The sequence below is a fragment of the Hylobates moloch genome, unplaced genomic scaffold (assembly GCF_009828535.3).
Source record: "Hylobates moloch isolate HMO894 unplaced genomic scaffold, HMol_V3 SCAFFOLD_14, whole genome shotgun sequence".
In the NCBI taxonomy this organism is placed as follows: domain Eukaryota; kingdom Metazoa; phylum Chordata; class Mammalia; order Primates; family Hylobatidae; genus Hylobates; species Hylobates moloch.
In genome coordinates, this window is record NW_026652289.1 from 89,755,528 (window position 1) to 89,773,267 (window position 17,740).

General features: G+C 42.3%; 1 protein-coding gene across 2 annotated transcripts in view; it reads left to right on the top strand.

Annotated features, from left to right (window-relative positions):
- Positions 1–17,740, top strand: part of BLOC1S6 (biogenesis of lysosomal organelles complex 1 subunit 6) — a 76,472-nt gene that overhangs the window by 47,317 nt on the left and 11,415 nt on the right. Inside the window, exons 2-4 of one of the 2 annotated variants that reach the window (XM_058427495.1) lie at positions 8,110–8,285; positions 8,978–9,448; positions 14,077–14,218. In XM_058427495.1, coding sequence (XP_058283478.1) covers positions 9,367–9,448; positions 14,077–14,218 — 224 coding nt within the window. In that variant the 5' untranslated portion in view covers positions 8,110–8,285; positions 8,978–9,366. Of the gene's footprint in view, positions 1–8,109; positions 8,286–8,587; positions 9,449–14,076; positions 14,219–17,740 lie in introns of those variants that run through there. The other variant, XM_032176297.2, reaches the window with a different exon arrangement.

The window sequence follows — 17,740 nt, forward strand, 5'->3', positions numbered from 1 at the left end:
TAAGACCCTGTCTCAAAAAAAGAAAATAGAAGTTTGAACAAAACTTGGCTTGTATTTGCTTATGTAAGATATTGCAGCCGGGCATGGTGGCTCATGCCCATAATCCCAACACTTTGGGAGGCCGAGGTGGGAAGATTGCTTGAGCCAGGAGTTTGAGACCAGCCTGGGTAACACAGGGAGACCCCCATCTCTACAAGAAATAAAAATAAATTATTGGGTCATGGTGGTGCCTGACTGTGGTCCCAGCTACTTGAGAGGCTGAGGTGGGAGGGTTGCTTAAGCCCGAGAGATTGGGGCTTCAGTGAGCCATGATCACTAAAATAAAATGTTTCTAGTAATTGTGTTCATTTTCTAAAAATTTCAAAAGCCATTGCTTTTGGCTTCTGCATATATTTTGCAAAACTTTTTGGTGGCAGAGTTAGGAGGAGGTGTTGGTGAAATAATCCATGTAAAAATATGTTTGTTATATAATGCAAGGAATGAATGTGGAAAGTGTAGCACAGTTACAGTGGGTGGAAGTATTTCAGCACTTTGCTAATGTGAAAGAATATTTCTTATGTAAATACAAGTGAAAAGTGGTTTTAAAAAAAGTGGCTAACCATAGGCAAAATGGTAAACTGTTTTTCTTTAGTACTTCAATTTCTTTGATTTCCTACTTACAATTTCTTCCCTTCCTTTCAATTATTTTGCAAGAGCATCAGCCTATATGAATGTGTTCATCTTTTCAACATCTATCCAATAGAAGCATAAGGTCATGGGCTGTAATATCTTTCTCTTGTGTATCTTCCCCTTTCTCCTCCCTTTTTCTCTGCAGCCCTGGTAATTACATCTTTTTATTTTATTTTTTCTTTTTCTTTTTCTTTTTTTGAGACGGAGTCTCGCTCTGTCACCTAGGCTGGAGTGCAGTGGTACGATCTTTGCTCACTGCAACCTCTGCCTCCTGGGTTCAAGCAATTCTCATAACTCAACCTCCTGAGTAGCTGGGATTACAGACATGAGCCACTGTGCCTGGTAATTTTTTGTATTTTTAGTAGAGATGGGGTTTCCCTATGTTGGCCAGGCTGGTCTTGAACTCCTTGCCTCAGGTGATCTGCCCACCTCCGCCTCCCAAAGTTCTGGGACTACAGGCGTGAGCCACTGCACCTGGCCAGTCCTTACATCTTACTGAAATCTTTTGCGCCACCCCCTGCTTTGTCTTCCCCCAATACTTTCTTCTGTTTTTGGAAAAAGATCAAAAGAGAGATAAAGGGGAGGGTGGAAATAAATGCCTGTGAGAGAAGTAGGTCAAACACATTCTAAATATAGGACATCTGATCCATAAAAGGAATAAAAAATATTCATGGACTAATATTTCTTTCTTTACTTGAATCTCTTACCCACCTTCTCCCTTCAGGTCAGCAAAAAATAAAGGATATAGAAAAATTTAAAACAGCAAAACTGAAAGGTGAATAAAGTTTTGATGTATCTATTGCATTATATTTGCTCTTTCTCTTGCATTTCACAGTCCTTGAAATCCAATGGCCTTATTTTTGCTATGAATACAACACACACACACACACACACACACACACACACACACACACAGTGTTTAACATTTTCTAGATATAGTTTCTTTGAACTAACTTATTCAGAGCTACATTTTGTGTTCTTTCATCTTCTTAAATTCTTTTGGTCTAACAGACTATGCAATACCTTTCTCTATTAGGTCCTCCTGCTAACCATTTAATCTGTGTCACTGTTTTGTTCCCCAGAGGACACTTAGTGCCTTGAGGCCCTTGAATCTGAAGTATATTTTTGCTACTCATGATGTTTTTCTCCCGCCTGAAAGACTTTACTAATTTTTCTCTTCAGATTACATTTTACCTGTCTTTTAAGGTATGGCTTAAATCCCAATTCCTCTATTAAATTTTAAAACTTTCCCTAGTTACTTTCCACTTGTGCACTATACAACTGCACCTCTGTGATGGGATGAATAATGGCCCCCCAAAGATGTCCATATTCAAGTCCTTGGAGTCTGTGAATGCTAGCCTCCATGGTAAAAGGGACTTTGCTGATGTAATTAAATTAAGGACCTTAAGATGGGAAGAGTATCCTGGATTATGCAGGTGGGCTTAATGTAATCACAAGAGTCCTTATATAAAGGAGGCAGGAGGATCAGAGTGGGAGAGATGGTGATGTGACAATGAAAGCGGGGCGGGGCGGAGCGGGGGGGAAGGCCACGTGATGTGGGGCCATGAGACAAAAAAGTTGCAGCCTCTCTATAAACTGGAAGAGGCAAAATTCTAGGGAAGCAGATTCTTCCCTGGAGCCTCCAGAAGTAAGCAGCTGTGCTGACACCTTCATTTTTAGCCCACTGAGCCTGATTTTAGACTTCTAAGCTCCAGACCTATAAGAAAATAAAACTGTTGGCTGGGCACTGTGGCTCACGCCTGTAATCCCAGCACTTTGGGAGGCCAAGGCAGGCAGATCACGAGGTCAGGAGATCGAGACCATCCTGGGTAACACGGTGAAACCCCACCTCTACTAAAAATACAAAAAATTAGCCGGGCGTGGTGGCGGGCACGTGTAGTTCCAGCAACTCGGAGAGGCTGAGGCAGGAGAATGGCGTGAACCTGGGAGGCGGAGCTTGCAGTGAGCACAGATGGCGCCGCTGTACTCCAGCCTGGGCCACGGAGCAAGACTGTCTCAAAAAAAATTAAATAAATAAATAAAACTGTTGTTTTAAGCTACCAAGTTTGTAATTTGTTACACTAGCCATAGGAAACTAAGATGACATCATGTCCTTTACATTCCTCCAGGTCTGTTCCACATAATTCAGCACTTTATTGTCATGCTCACTAATTCTACTATGTTTAAATGTTAGAATATAAATTCTTGGTGGACAGGAACCAGGATTTTTACTTTTACCCCCTACAATGCCTAGTCCAGTTCTAGGTATTCAGATGTTTGGAGTGAATTATAACTTTGGTGCATAAAAGGGAATGGGAGAGATGAAAGGCATTTTAAAAGACATATAAATCAACAAACTGTATTTATATCCTTGCAATCAAATTCTAGTATTTTGCTTTTGAGCTCTGTGCCATGTGCAGTGTTATGTTAAGCATATAGGAGCCATTTCACAGAGACTGGAACACAGAGGGTATTCAACAAGCACCTGATGTGTTAGTAACCCCAAGAGAGGGTTCTTGGGTCGCATGCAAGAAAGTATTTGGGATGAGTCCAGGAAGTAAAGTGAAAGCAAGTTTATTAGAGAAGTAAACAAACTCACGCTTGTAATCCCAGCACTTTGGGAGGCCGAGGCGGGCGGATCACGAGGTCAGGAGATCGAGACCATCCCGTCTATATAAAATACAAAAAAATTACCGGGGTTTGGGGCCCTGTAGTCCCAGTATCTGAGGTGAGGCAGGAAAGGGTGAACGGTCAGGAGATCGAGACCATCCTGGCTAACACAGTGAAACCTTGTCTCTACTAAAAATACAAAAAATTAGCCGAGCATAGTGGCGGGCGCCTGTAGTCCCAGCTACTCGGGAGGCTGAGGCAGAAGAATGGCGTGAACCCGGGAAACGGAGCTTGCAGTGAGCTGAGATCGCGCCACTGCACTCCAGCCTGGGCGACACAGCGAGACTCCGTCTCAAAAAAAAGAATGGCTACTCCCTAGGCGGAGCAGTGGCATGGGCTGATTGGCTCAGTATACTTATGGTTATTTCTTGATCATATGCTAAACAAGGGGTGGATATTCAATGAGTTTTCCAGGAAGGGAGTGGGGAGTTCCTGGAACTGAGGGTTCCTCCCCTTTTTGGACCATGTAGAGTAACTTCTGGACGTTGCTATGGCATTTGTAAACTGTGATGGTGCTGCTGGGAGTGTCTTTTAATGTGTTAATGCATTAAAATTAGTGTATACTGATCAGTGAGGATGACCAGAGGTCACTTTTGTCACAATCTTGGTTTTGGCCAGCTTCTTTACTGCATCCTGTTTAATCAGCGGGGTCTTTGTGACCTGCATGTTGGGCCAACCTTCTGTCTCATCCTGTTACTAAGAATGCCTATCCTGAGAATACAGCCCAGCAGGTCTCAGCCTCATTTTACCCAGCCTCTGTTCAAGACAGAGTCACTCCGCTTGGAATGCCTCTAACAGATGCACTGAGCTGAAATCTGTGGGGGTAGAGGGAAAACGCGAAACAGAAAAGCAAGATGGGTTTGGTACAAAGTCCTCCTTGTCTATTTAGCTGATTAGTTTTTGTCACATTAAGTAAAGTTAAAATGCTGAAAAAGATCATCAAATTTCCAACATGAATTGTTCTGTGAAGCAAAACAGAAGATAATTAAAAATTGGTAGGGTGTAACAGTTTAATTTCATCCACTGAATTTAAATAACCAGTATTTTGGCCAGGTATGGTGGCTCCACCTGTAATCCCAACACTGGGAGGCTGAGGCAGGAGGATCACTCAGGCTTAGGAGTTCAAGACGAGCCTGGGCAAATAGTGAGACCTTGTTGTTATTTTAAATAATAATAAAAAATAACCAGTATTTTCAAATCCATGTAATATGGTTAATACTGTGCTAAGAGATAAAGAAGTACAGACAACCCACAGGACACGGCTTCATTCTAAATGGCCTTACTATCTAGTTAGGAGATAATGCTAACAACCAACTAAGGTTACCAGGCAGTTTATCAAATGCCATATTGTGTGACGCAGACTTTACAGATTATAGATATCTGGAAATGGGGCTAGAGAATCAATACTTCCTTCATTCATCGAATATTTATTGAGAACCTATTATGATTCTCTGTGAATAAGAATGTATGTTCGGAGTTTGCAATCTAATAGAGGGAGACAAAGGAAATAACTAATACAAGAATAAATTAAGTGGATGGGCATGGTGGCTCATGCCAGTAATCCCAGCACTTTGGGAGGTTGAGGCTGGCAGATCGCTTGAGTTTAGGAGTTCGAGACCAGCCTGGGCAGCATAGCAAAACCCATTTCTACCAAGGGGAAAAAAAAAAAAGAACGGATTAAGTGCTAAAATAGCAGGATGCTTTGTAGTTGATAAAGGGTTATTACTGTAACTTCTGAATGAAAGGAGAAGTGGGATTGTGAATGATTTTAAAGTAAAGGCTTTAAGAATGAGCCTTGGAAGAGAAGTAGGACTATTTTTTTTTTTTTTTTTTGAGACAGAGTCTTCCTCTGTCACCCAGGCTGGAGTGCAGTGGTGCAATCTCAGCTTACTGCAAACTCCACCTCCCGGGTTCAAGCGATTCTCTGCCTCAGCCTCCTGAATACCTGGGATTACAGGCGTGTGCCACCACGCCCAGCTAAATTTTGTATTTTAGTAGAGATGGGGTTTCACCATGTTGGCCAGGCTGGTCTCGAACTTCTGACCTCAGCTGATCTGCCTCCCAAAATGCTAGGGATTACAGGTGTGAGCCACTGCACCCAGCTGAAAAGTAGGACTTTGAAAATGTTGATTAAGTCAAACTGTAAAATATTTGAAGAGATTTATTTTGAGCGAAATGTGAGTGACCAATGGCCCATGACGCAGCCCCAGGGGATCCTGAGAACATATGCCCAAGGTGGTCAGGCTATTAGCAGAAAGGGGTACTGATTCAGACCCCAGGAGAGAGTTCTTGGATCTCGCACAAGAAAGAATTCGGGGGAGTCCATAGAGTAAAGTGAAAGCAAATTTATTAAGAAAGTAAAGGAATAAAGAATGCCTACTCATAGGCAGAGCGTGGCTTAGGCTGCTCACTGATTATATGCGAAATAAGGGGTAGATTATTCATGAGTCTTCCGGGAAAGGGGTGGGCAATTCCTGGAACTGAGGGTTCTTCCCCTTTTTAGACCATATAGGGTAACTTCCTGATGTTGCCATGGCATTTGTAAACTGTCATGGTGCTGGTGGGTGTGTTTTTTAGCATGCTAATGCATTATAATTAGCAAATAATGAGCAGTGAGGATGACCAGAGGTCACTTTTGGCACCATCTTGGTTTTGGTGGGATTCGGCTGGCTTCTTTACTGCATGCTGTTTTATCAGCAAGGTCTTTGTGACCTGTATCTTGTGCCAATCTCCTATCTCGTCCTGTGACTAAGAATGCCTAACCTCCTGGGGATGCAGCCCAATAGGTCTCGGCCTCATTTTACCCAGTCCTATTCAAGATGGAGTTGCTCTGGCTCAAATGCCTCTGACAAGGCTACAGTGTAGTTTTATATACTTTAGGAAGACCTAAGACATTCATCAAAACATATAAGATGTACATTGGCTTGGTCTTGAAAGGCGGGACACCTGGAAGCAGAGACTTCAGGGTCACAGGCAATTCAAAGATTATCAGGCTGGCGTGGTGGCTCACGCCTGTAATCCCAGTGCCTTGGGAGGCTGAGGTGAGAGGATCGCCTGAGGCCAAGAGTTCCAGAGCAGCCTGGGCAACATAGGGAGACTCTAAGTCTGTAATAGGAAATAAACAAACAAAAAAGACTTAAGTTATTATCTAAAGACCTGGAGTCAATAGAATGTCTGGGTTAAGATAAGGGGTTGTGGAGACCAAGGTTTTTTTTTTGAGACAGAGTTTCGTTCTTGTCGCCCAGGCTGGAGTGCAATGGTGTGATCTTGGCTCACTGGAACCTCCGCCTCCCAGGTTCAAGTGATCCTCCTGCCTCAGCCTCCCCAGAAGCTGGGATTACAGGCAGCCGCCAGCATGCCTGGCTTTTTTTTTTTTTTTTTTTGTAATTTTAGTAGAGACAGGGTTTTAGTCACCATGTTGGCCAGGGTGGTCACAAACTCTTGACCTCAGGTGATCTGCCTGCCTCGGCCTCCCAAAGTGCTGGGATTACAGGCGTAAGCCACCACACCCGGCCCAAGACCAAGGTTTTTTTTTTTTTTTTTTTTTGAGACAGAGTTTCATTCTTGTTGCCCAGGCTGGAGTGCAGTGGTGTGATCTTGGCTCACCACAACCTCCGCCTCCTGGGTTCAAGCAATTCTCCTGCCCCAGCCTCCCAAGTAGCTAGGATTACAGGCATGGACCACCACGTCTGGCTAATTTTGTATTTTTGTTAGAGACGGGGGTTTCTCCATGTTGGTCAGGCTAGTCTTGAACTCCTGACCTCAGGTGATCCACCCGCCTTGGTCTCCCAAAGTGCTGGGGTTACAGGCCTGAGCCACTGTGCCTGGCAGAGATCAAGGTTTTATCATGCAGATGAAGCCTCAGGTAGAGCTCTTATCAGACCGAAAAAGGTGCCAGACTTGGTTAATTCTCTCCTGGGTAAGGGAAAACACCTGGAAAGGAACAGGGCTTCTCTACAGACTGTAGGTTTTCCCCCACAAGATACAGCTTTGCAGGGCCATTTAAAAATATGTCAAAGGAATATATTTGGGGGTTAAATAATTCAATTTCTTTCAGGGCCTGTTATCTGTCGTGATGCTATACTAGAGTCAGGCTGGCTTGGTGTCAAAAATGAAGTTCCAGAAAAGCTAGAAAAAGTCTGTTCTGGCAGTCTTAAGATCTGTTTTCACGTGAATGCTGTTCAGCTGAGCCTGAATTCCAAAGGGAGGAGGGTATAATGAGGCATGTCCGACCCACCCCCGGACTAATCCCCCATCCCCACTTCCATCTAGATGATGGAAAAACTAGATTTTCAGGTTTACTTTGGAATGCCCTTGGCCAAGAGGTGGGGGGCAAGGGGTCCATCAGTCAGTTGTGGGGTTTATAATTTTATTTTTGGTTTACAAAAGGATAGAATATTTCAGGTTGAAGTATAAGCAAGAGCACTGCAGACATGAAAGGGCATAGTTTTAGGAGAATGCTCACATGGAATAAAGAATGTCTTGAAGGGTACTACATTATTATTGGTGTTATAATGTTATCACAAACTTAAGACACAGATTATTTCACAGTTCTGTTGGTCAGAAGTCCAACATTGATCGCACGAGGATAAAATCAAGGTGTCATCAGAGCATTACAGAGGCTTCGGGGGAATGTTTCCTTATCAGTTCCAGCTTCTGGAGGTCACCCACAATGCTGGAGGCTCCCTTCATCTATATTCAAAGCCAACAATGTTGTATCTCTCTAATAATTCTTCATAGTTACTTGTCACCCTTGACTCTCTTTTGCAGTTTTGGAGGCCCTTATGATTACAATCAGCCCACTGGTACAATCCAGGATAATGTTTTTTTTTTGAGATGGAGTCTCGCCCTGTCGCCACTGCTGGAGTGCAGTGGAGCTGCTCAGCTCACTGCAACCTCTGCCTCCCTGGTTAAAGCGATTCCAGGATAATCTATTTCAACACCAGGTAATTAACAACCTTAATTCCTATTTCCTATGCAAGCTAACATATTCACAGCTTCTGGTGTTTAGGCTGTGGACATCTTTGAGGGGCTATTATTCTGCCTACCATAGGTAATAAGGAGGAGCTAATACTAAGAGGAAAAGAGGCCCAAAGAGGAAAGGGTGTGAACGCACTGATAAGGGCAATGGGGAGCCAGTCCAAGTTTCTGAGGCTTGCAAATTCTTATTTTTTTGAAATAAGCTTTGGTTGCAGCTGAGAAAACTGAACAGGCATAATTGGGGAGGCCACCATTACAGTTGAGATGAGAGGGTGTAAGCTAGAGATGGCAGAGCTACATCGTTTTCTTTGGTCCAAAGCTGCCTATGCCTTTTCCTAAGTGTTTTCCAACAGAATTCATGAGATCATTCCGCAGGATCTCAGCTAGTGCAGTTTCTGATAACTTGGCCGAATTTGTTCAGTAGCTGCTGCAACGGAGGGCTTAAATCTTTCATCTACACTTAACAAGGGGAGCCCGGGAAAGTGGCAAAACCCTAGTTAGCTAGGCTGAGGCTCGCAGAGACCTAGGCATCTAATTTTTTAACGGTCCAAATTGCACGGAAAGCGAGCACTCCCTGTTCTTAAGGTTTTCCCTAAACACGGAGACAACACTAAAAAGCCGTGCCGCGTGAGGGCTGAAAGTCCTGTTTTCTCCCTAGCTTCGGTGAACAAAGCCTGACGGCTCGCCCGCGTCCAACAAAGACAACGCTCTTCCGGTCTTCGTGACCCACCCCGTGAGCAGCCCAAACCCGCCACCGTCCTCCCCCAGCTCCCACCAATCGGATCGCAGGGACTCGAGCCCCGCAATGCTGAGTCCGCTGACACTGTGTCCGCGGCCAGACGACGATATCAGCGCGGGGTCACCACAACGCCATGGGGCAGAGCCAACTCTCGAGCGCGTGACCGAAGCCTGCAGTTTTTCGCCTCCGTCACTTCCGGGTGCGACAATCTCTTCTGTCCGGCCAGTCACTGGAGTCGTTAGGTGCCTCCTTCTTGCTTCTGACGAGCCACACGTTTGCCCCTTCCCTCTATTCCCAGCTGGAGGGACATGAGTGTCCCTGGGCCGTCGTCTCCGGACGGGGCCCTGACACGGCCACCCTACTGCCTGGAGGCCGGGGAGCCGACGCCTGGTACGTACTGTCGGGTGGGAAGCGCGGCCCGGGCTGGGTGTGAGGGGCGGGGACCTGAGTGGGTAGGACTCCGGAGAAACCCTGGGGGAGTAAGCGGCTTTTAGCAGCTGCGGCCCCCGGTCTCTGCCCCGAGTGCAGCAATGGGGAACCTCGCCGGCCCCTCTGCCCAGCGCAATGGGCGGAAGTGAAGTCCCGAGGGGAAGCTTTGTATTGAGGTGCAATTGGAGGCGGTTGATGGTGAAGCCATTCTGAGTTTGTGTGTTGACTCCGGTACGTCATTGGTTATTTGTCATACGGCAGTGGTGGGGGATGGATTTACCAGAAAGATGATCAGCTTATAATTCAGAGAGGTGACGTATCCTATAATATTGACCACACATGAAATGCTTGGTCAGCTTGGTGATATTACTTCATCCCTATTCCTGCAGCAGTCTTCTCGACCGAGGTCCAGGAGGGATTTAAGCTCTAATGCCCTAAGGAATCCATTGAATGGAATGAATTAACTTGCTGTGCACCCAAAATGGTGCTATTTATGTACCATCCTTGGGAGAACTGAGAAAATGGTCACTCAGCATTTTCTGTGTTCTGTGGTTCAGTTGAGGCCCTAGATGAGAAAGGCTGCAGGGCTCCTTGGATATGCTTTTTCTTTTACCTGCTGTTTCAGAAATGTAGGGGTTACCCCCAAATAGTGCTCTCAGCACTTTCCTGTTCATGCTTTTCCTCAAGGATCTCTTCACACTTTTATAAGTCGCTTCTATAAATATGACTTCCTTGTATGTATTTGAAACTTGGGCCCCTCTCTTAAATCTTGTTTGCTTCTCCATCTGCTAGCTGGATACTTTGACGTGGCTGTTTTGCACTAATCTCACGTAAGGCATATACATAAATGAAAACATGTCTCATCCTGTTAATAGTGGTAGGTCATTCTTACTTGAAACTTTGAAATTGCTCTGGACATTTTCCTGTCTCTCTCCTTCCACCTCTAGGGGATTCTCCTATACAATTCCATCTCCTTGTAATTTCACCCTTAAAACAGCCGTTGAAAGGCTAGTTCACCTCCAGTCTTACTCTTTCAACGCATCTGTCCCACTACTATCACACCACTGTCCCAAGATAGAGCTTCAGTCATGTCATTCCTGACCTCAGAAACTTTAAATAGCTCCTCACTACTTATTAACAAAGGTCCAAACCATTAACTTGGCATTTAGAGGCCCTTACGGGCCTTCCACTTGGTCTTAAAGCTCACTACTGCTATGTTGCATATGCCCCATGCCTCTCCAGAAGAATCCTTTACTGTATTCCAGCCTTTCCTCATGCTGCTTTCTTTATCCATATTGCATCCATTCCACTCCTGCCATAGATTTCTTCCCCATTTGGAAATAGTCCTCACAGATTGTTGGTGGGAGTGCAAATTGGTGCCAATTTCTTAGGAGGGCAGTTTGGCAATGTCTGTTTAAAAAATGCGTAAACTCTTTGTCCCAACAGTCTATTTCTAAGAATTTATCCTACAGAAAGTGACACAAATATGCAGATAAGCAAGGAAGCTCACTGCAGCATTGTTTGAAATAGCAAAAAGTGAAAATAACCTAAATAATCCATCTATGGGGGACTGGTTAAACAAACTATGGTAGAATTCTATTCTGTTAAAAATAATGTAGTAGATCCCTATATGTTGGTATGGAAAGATACCTAAGATACATGTTTTAAGACTTGCAGAATGGTATGAGTAATATTTCGTTTGTGATAAAAATAATATATGCATAGGTACGCAAAGACAATTTCTGGAAGGCTCTGTGAGAAACTCCAGAGTAGCTCATGCTGGAGTTAGAGGGTAGGAAAGAGTATTTTTACTTTTCAGTTTGTGCCTCCCTCTGTAGTGTTTTAAGTTTTTACAGTGAGTAACACTCAAATAGACAAAGAGAAATGAAAACTCCATGCATTCTTTGAGCCTTAGCTCAATGTCCACACTTCCTTTCGGAATTTTTCTTAGACTTCCCTAATGAAAGTCACTATCCCCTGAATTTCCATAATATTTTCTGTTTCTCATTTTCTGTGATGCCTCACTTCTCATATTCTGTGATTCCTCGTATTGTGCCCTTCCAGGGAAGGGGACTTGGCTTATTTATTGTTGTAACCTCAGAACCTGGCACATAATATAGATGTTCAGCAAACCTTTCTTGTATGAATAGAGTAAGGACCCTCGCTTTCTTCTTCTTTACTCTCCCACAATAAAGCACCTTGAACTTAGTAATTAAATATATATAAAAACATGAGTGACTTCTTAACCATTGGAAGCAGAGGGTAAAAGAGAGAAAAACAAAACAAAACAAACAAACAAAAAATGAGTAACTGAGACTCATCCAATAATTAACCAGAACATTGGGGTGGGAGGAGGGTTTGTGAGTTAAAATGTATGTATATATTGTTAAGTGAAGTGAATTAGTTCTTATTCCTTAAAGTTGAAATGCCCTTTTTTGGGGTGTTCCTATCATAAAACATTAAGAAAATTGTTTTCTATATTTATTAATATTTAAAGTTGCTGATTGCATTGTTATTGTAATCAAGCCTTAAGCAATGGCATAATTGGTGGATATAATTTATTCACTTCCTATACAGTTGGTACATTAATATCCTTAAGTGCTTCACTTTTCTCTCTCTCTCTCTATATATATTTTTTCTTTTTTTGGTTTTTGTATTTTTATTTTATATGTGGAGTGCTTCAGTTTCTAGTTAGCTCTTACCTATTTGAATGTTGCCTTGCAACTTTGAGAAGTCCAAAGTTTGTTCATGTGTTTCTTAGGGTTAAAATAAAAATTATATAATTTTATTTTGATTTTCAAAAAGCTTACTTGGAATATGATAGCATGTTGTTTTCCTCAATCTTTCTTTCTTTTTTTTTTTTTTTTTTGAGGCAGAGTTGCTCTGTCGCCCAGGCTGGAGTGTAGTGGCACAATCTTGGCACGCTGCAGCCTCCACCTCCCAGGTTCAAGCAATTCTTGTGTCTTAGCCTCTCGAGTAGCTGAGCTTACAGACATACAACACTACGCCCGGGAAATTTTTGTATTTTTAGTAGAGATGGAGTTTCACCATGTTAGCCAGACTGGTCTCAAACTCCTGACCTCAAGTGATCTGCCCACCTCAGCCTCCCAGAGTGCTGGGATTACAGGCATGAGCCACTGTGCCAAGACTGTTTTTCTCAATTTTGCCAAAATTTAAATCTGTGGCACAAATTATACTTAGAAATGTGTCACAAGCAATGTGTTGTGATAACTGTATTCTATAGAGTGATCTAATTTGATGTTACTGATGGTTACGACTATAACTGAAGAGAGATGTTTCAGAGTTTAATATTAATCGTAATTTTAGTGTATAATTTTAGTAAAGTGACCATCTTGCTTTTTTTTCTCTGATTATAAATCAGTGATTCCATCTTACAAACCATTAAACCCTATTTAGAAATTGTATTTTTCTTGGTAGGAATGGTGATTGATAGTTATTCATCTTAGATGTTTTTGAATACCTGGCACAATGCTTACACTTTTATTATTCAAAGGAAACTGATGAGGCATTGATCCCAGCATCAGGTCTAGATTTATACACAAGACAATGATTATACACTATTTTCGATGGTAAATTAAGTTGCTGAATCTTAAGAGAGAAGAAATTCTTAGAAAATCCCTCTTCTCCTCCCTTACAAGTAACACAACAACCCCCTTTTACATGTAAATAACATATCAAACTATATGCAAAATCAATGTTGACCTATATTTTTGTTTCCATAGAATTGAAAACATACTTTTTTTTAGGCGTTGCATTTTTGTTTATATAATTTCTTCATGCTTTTGAAAGCAAGAATGCTTTAGTTCAGTGACCATTACCCACATTTTGGCCTCAGGCTCCTTTATTTTATTTTTATTTTTATATTTATTTATTTTTTTGAGACAGGGTCTCGCTCCGCTGCCCAGACTGGAGTGCAGTGGTGTGATCATAGCTCGCTGCAGCCATGAACTTCTGGGCTCAAGTTATCCTCCCACCTCAGCCTCCTGAATAGCTGGGACCACAGGTGTGTGCCACCCGTGCCCAGCCATTCTGGGCTCGAGCAATTCTCCCACCTTGGCTTCCCAAAGTGCTAGGATTACAGGTGTGAGCCACTGCCCCTGGCCCTCAGACTCCTTTGATAATCCAGTGAAAACTATAAGTCCTCTGCCCTGAAAAATATATAAAGACACAGAACTTTGTGTATGTTAATTTTCATTTATCATAGACTTTACCTTATAGTAATAACTTAAAAACATTTTTTGAACATTCGTAACTCATTTTTTAGAGGAAGCTCAGAGGTAAAAGTTTATAAAGAAAAGAAGGATACCTGTGGTTGGGAGAGTGTGTGTATAATCTCAACCCCATTTGTGGGCTCCTTTCTACCTGCTACTCCCCAACCTCCTTTTATTAGCTGTGTAAGTTTGAAAGGTTCCGGCTGGTCAGAGTGCAGTGGTGTTTACAACTAACTGATCACAACCAGTTACAGATTTCTTTGTTCCTTCTCTAATCCCACTGCTTCAGTTGACCAGCCTAAAAAAATAAAATAAAATAAATAAAAGGTTCCTAAATTTGATTTTTGCTGGGGACAGGTTTAAGTGACACTTCTCCAGATGAAGGGTTAATAGAGGACTTCACTAGAGAAGACAAAGCTGTGGAGCAGCTGGCAGAAGGATTGCTTTCTCACTATTTGCCAGATCTGCAGAGATCGAAACAAGCGCTGCAGGAACTCACGTAAGCTAATAAAAAACCAGATATACACTCATTTCCTCTGTGGTGGAGTTAGAATTTGTATAATTGTATACTGTGTTAAGACATCATATTTTTAAACGTGCAATTATAATTGAGTATGTCTATATCTTTATTGATAGCAGATGGGAATAGAGGAGTACATAGTATTCTAAATGTAAAAAGTGAAATGAATACTCCTAGGGTGTTCCTTCTAGCTCTGTGCCAGAAACCTGGGACAAGTACTCCTAAATCTTACCTAGACTCTGTGATTAGGTTTGGCGTTTATTATTATTTTATGAAAGTATTGCCTATTGGGGATTGTTCAGGTGGATATACACCTGTTTCTGAGTAGAGTTGAAAAATTGCCTCCATAAAAGTCACGCTTGTTTTCAGTTGCTAGTTCAAATGAGTTGCCAGAGATCTGTAAGTATCTTTTCTGAGATGATCTGTTTCATTCCCAGTAGTTAACTTTACTAGTAAGTGAAGATTGGAGGATATGTTAAGAAAACAGTTTAAGTTAGAACAGAACCCATAGAGTGGGATCAGTATACAAAAACATATACTCTGGCTTTATCAGCTCCCATCCACAGGCAACAGACTCAGCCTCTGCCTCCTCCTGGGTCGGGACCTCTCTGGATAGCCCAGGCTGGCCTGTCTGTCATTTCTTTCTGTGGTGGTCAGCTTTACACTGGCTACGAACTGCTGCTGCTCTGAGACCTACCCTTTGAAAACTTACTTAAGAGGCCTTTATTAGGGCAAAAGGAGAGGAATAATAACTGTGCTTATTTTATAATTATAAGTAATGTTATAATCCTTAGTGTTAAGGTGCTAAATGCATATAAAAGTGGTACTGAGGCTGGGTGCGGTGGCTTACATCTGTAATCCCAGCACTTTGGGAGGCTGAGGCTGGCGGATCACTTGAGGTGGGGAGTTTGAGACCACCCTGGCGAAACCCTGTCTCTACTAAAAATACAAAAAATTAGCTGGGTGTGGTGGTGTGCACCTGTAGCCCCAGCTACTTGGGAGGCTGAGGCAGGAGAATCACTTGAACCCAGGGGGCTGTTTGTGGTGAGTTGAGATCTGCGCCACTGCACTCCAGCCCAGGTGACAGAGCGAGACTCCGTCTCCGAAAAAAAAAAAAAAAAGTGGTACTGAGTTATTCTAAGACTACATGTATACTACTATAGTTAGGGAGTTGGCAACCTTCTCAGTTTTGTGCTAATCCCAAACAAGATTTTTTTTTTATCCCTAGTGCGTGATATACCTTATATTTTGATGCCAGTCAATCCTTGTTGTATGAGGTGTGATAGACTGAAGGAAGGTAAGAAACTCTGCAAGCAAACATATCTGAAAAATACTTGCAGGAAGCTGGGAATCAAGTTTTAATTGCAGAGTTTAATTGATGATGATATTGTCTAAAATTTAGTGTTTTGAATAGCCCCTACTTATCTTCCTAGGCACCCAGACAACAATGATTATTTTGACGATGATAGTAAAATTAGCTATTGTATGTACTATATGCCCAACACGTTAACATATCTCAGTTACTCCTGACACCAGCTTTATGAAGTATCTAGTATTATCCTCATTTACAATTGAGGAAACTGAGGCTCAGAGAAGTCAAGTAATTTGAAAAAGATTACACAGGTAGTAGTAGAATTAACTATTGAATATGATGCATTAGTAGTTAATATGCTTCTTGACTGTTAAGGAAAGGTAAACAAATTTCAGAGAAAGGAAAAGAGAGTATTTCCTCCTCTTTTCCCCATCTCTCCACAAATTTCACTATTAATAAAGATATAGGGGAAAGAGTACTGGACTGAGAGGCACCTGGATTCTAGTCCTGGCTCTGCCGTCAAACCTTTGGTAAAGCCTCTTCACCATTATAGAAACAGGTCCACAGAGAAGTAAAGGAGAAGGTAGTGGTAGGTAGGGATTAAGTTTATTTTGTAGCTAACAATGAGTAAGGAAGACCAAGAAAAAAATTTAGCTTTATATATAAGAAAGGTTATAAATATTCATTTATATGTATTTATCATTTTAAGAACATTGGAAACTGAAAAAACAAGGTTCTGGGATCCAGGCCCCTAAAGTAGCCACAGAGGTGCAGTTGTCAGTGGCCTCCATGGAGGTCCCTTTGAGATAATTCACACTTGGAACTTGTAAGGAAGTAGCTTTTCTCTCAGATAATCATTCCTCAGACACTGCATTAAGGCTTCACAAACATTGTCAGCATATTTACTGTAAATTATACAAAGCTTCAAGGGAATGAAGTTGAGTCATCTTTTCTGCCCCACTGTATTCTCTGGAACTTTCTCCTTTTTTTTTGAGACTGAGTCTCATTCTGTCACCCAGGTTGGAGTGCAGTGGTGGGAGCTCAGCTCACTGCAACCTTCACCTCCTGGGTTCAAGAGATTCTCCTGCCTCAGCCTCCCAAGTAGATGGGATTACAAGCTCGCACCCCTCCTCCCAGCTATTTTTTTTGTATTTTTAGTAGAGACGGGTTTCACCATGTTGGCCAGGCTGGTTTTGAACTCCTGACCTCAAGTGATCTGCCCACCTTGGCCTCCCAAAAGTTCTAGGATTACAGGTGTGAGCCACTGTGCCCAGCTGCATTCTCTGGAACCTTCCTTGAGAGTGGCCAGACTTACGGGTCAGGAAAGCACTATAATTAAAATTACAGTTGTATTATAAAGGGTACAGATCAGGACGAGCCAATGCAGAGACACACAGGGTAGTGCCTGGGAGGTTCCTGAACACAAAACTTTTGTTTCCTCTCCCAGTGAGAGGAAACCCCCGCTGCCAGCACATCAGTGTGTTCAGCAGCTTGGTGTTCGAGGCTGCAGTGAACCATGGTCATGCCACTGTGCCCTAGCCTGGGTGACAGAGTGACCCAGGCTCTATCTCAACAACAAAATTTTAGTCTTTTAATCTATGTACTTGGAATGTCTCTATTATTTAGATGTTCTTTCTTTGTTATTTTTCGTTAGCCTCCCATCTTGAAGCTCTAGGGGCCCATCATGAGTCACTTTATTAGGGTAAACTCAGGTGTGATCCAAGGAGCTCATGGATAACAAAGACACTTCTGTCCCTTGGAAAATTCCAAGGATTTTAGAAGCTCTGTGCCAGAAACCTGGGACAAAGATCAGACAAATTCTTTGTTAGATAACAGGTGTCTGTTCAGATCTTTTGCTCATTTTAAAATTGGATTGTTTTTCTTATTGTTGAGTTTTAAGAGTTCTTTGTATATTTTTGATATGAGTCCTTTATGTGTTTTGCAAATATTTTCTCCAAGACTGTGGTTTGTCTTATTACTCTCTTTACAGTGTCTTTTGCAGAGCAGGAGTTTTTAATTTTAATAAATTTATTTAATAAATAAGAAAAAATAGAATCAGTTTTTTCTTTTATGAATTGTGCTTTTGGTAGTGTATCTAAAAACTCGTCACCAAACCGAGGTCACCTAGATCTTCTCCTGTGTTTTCTTCTAGAAGTTCTAGTTTTGCATTTTACATTTAGACCTATGAT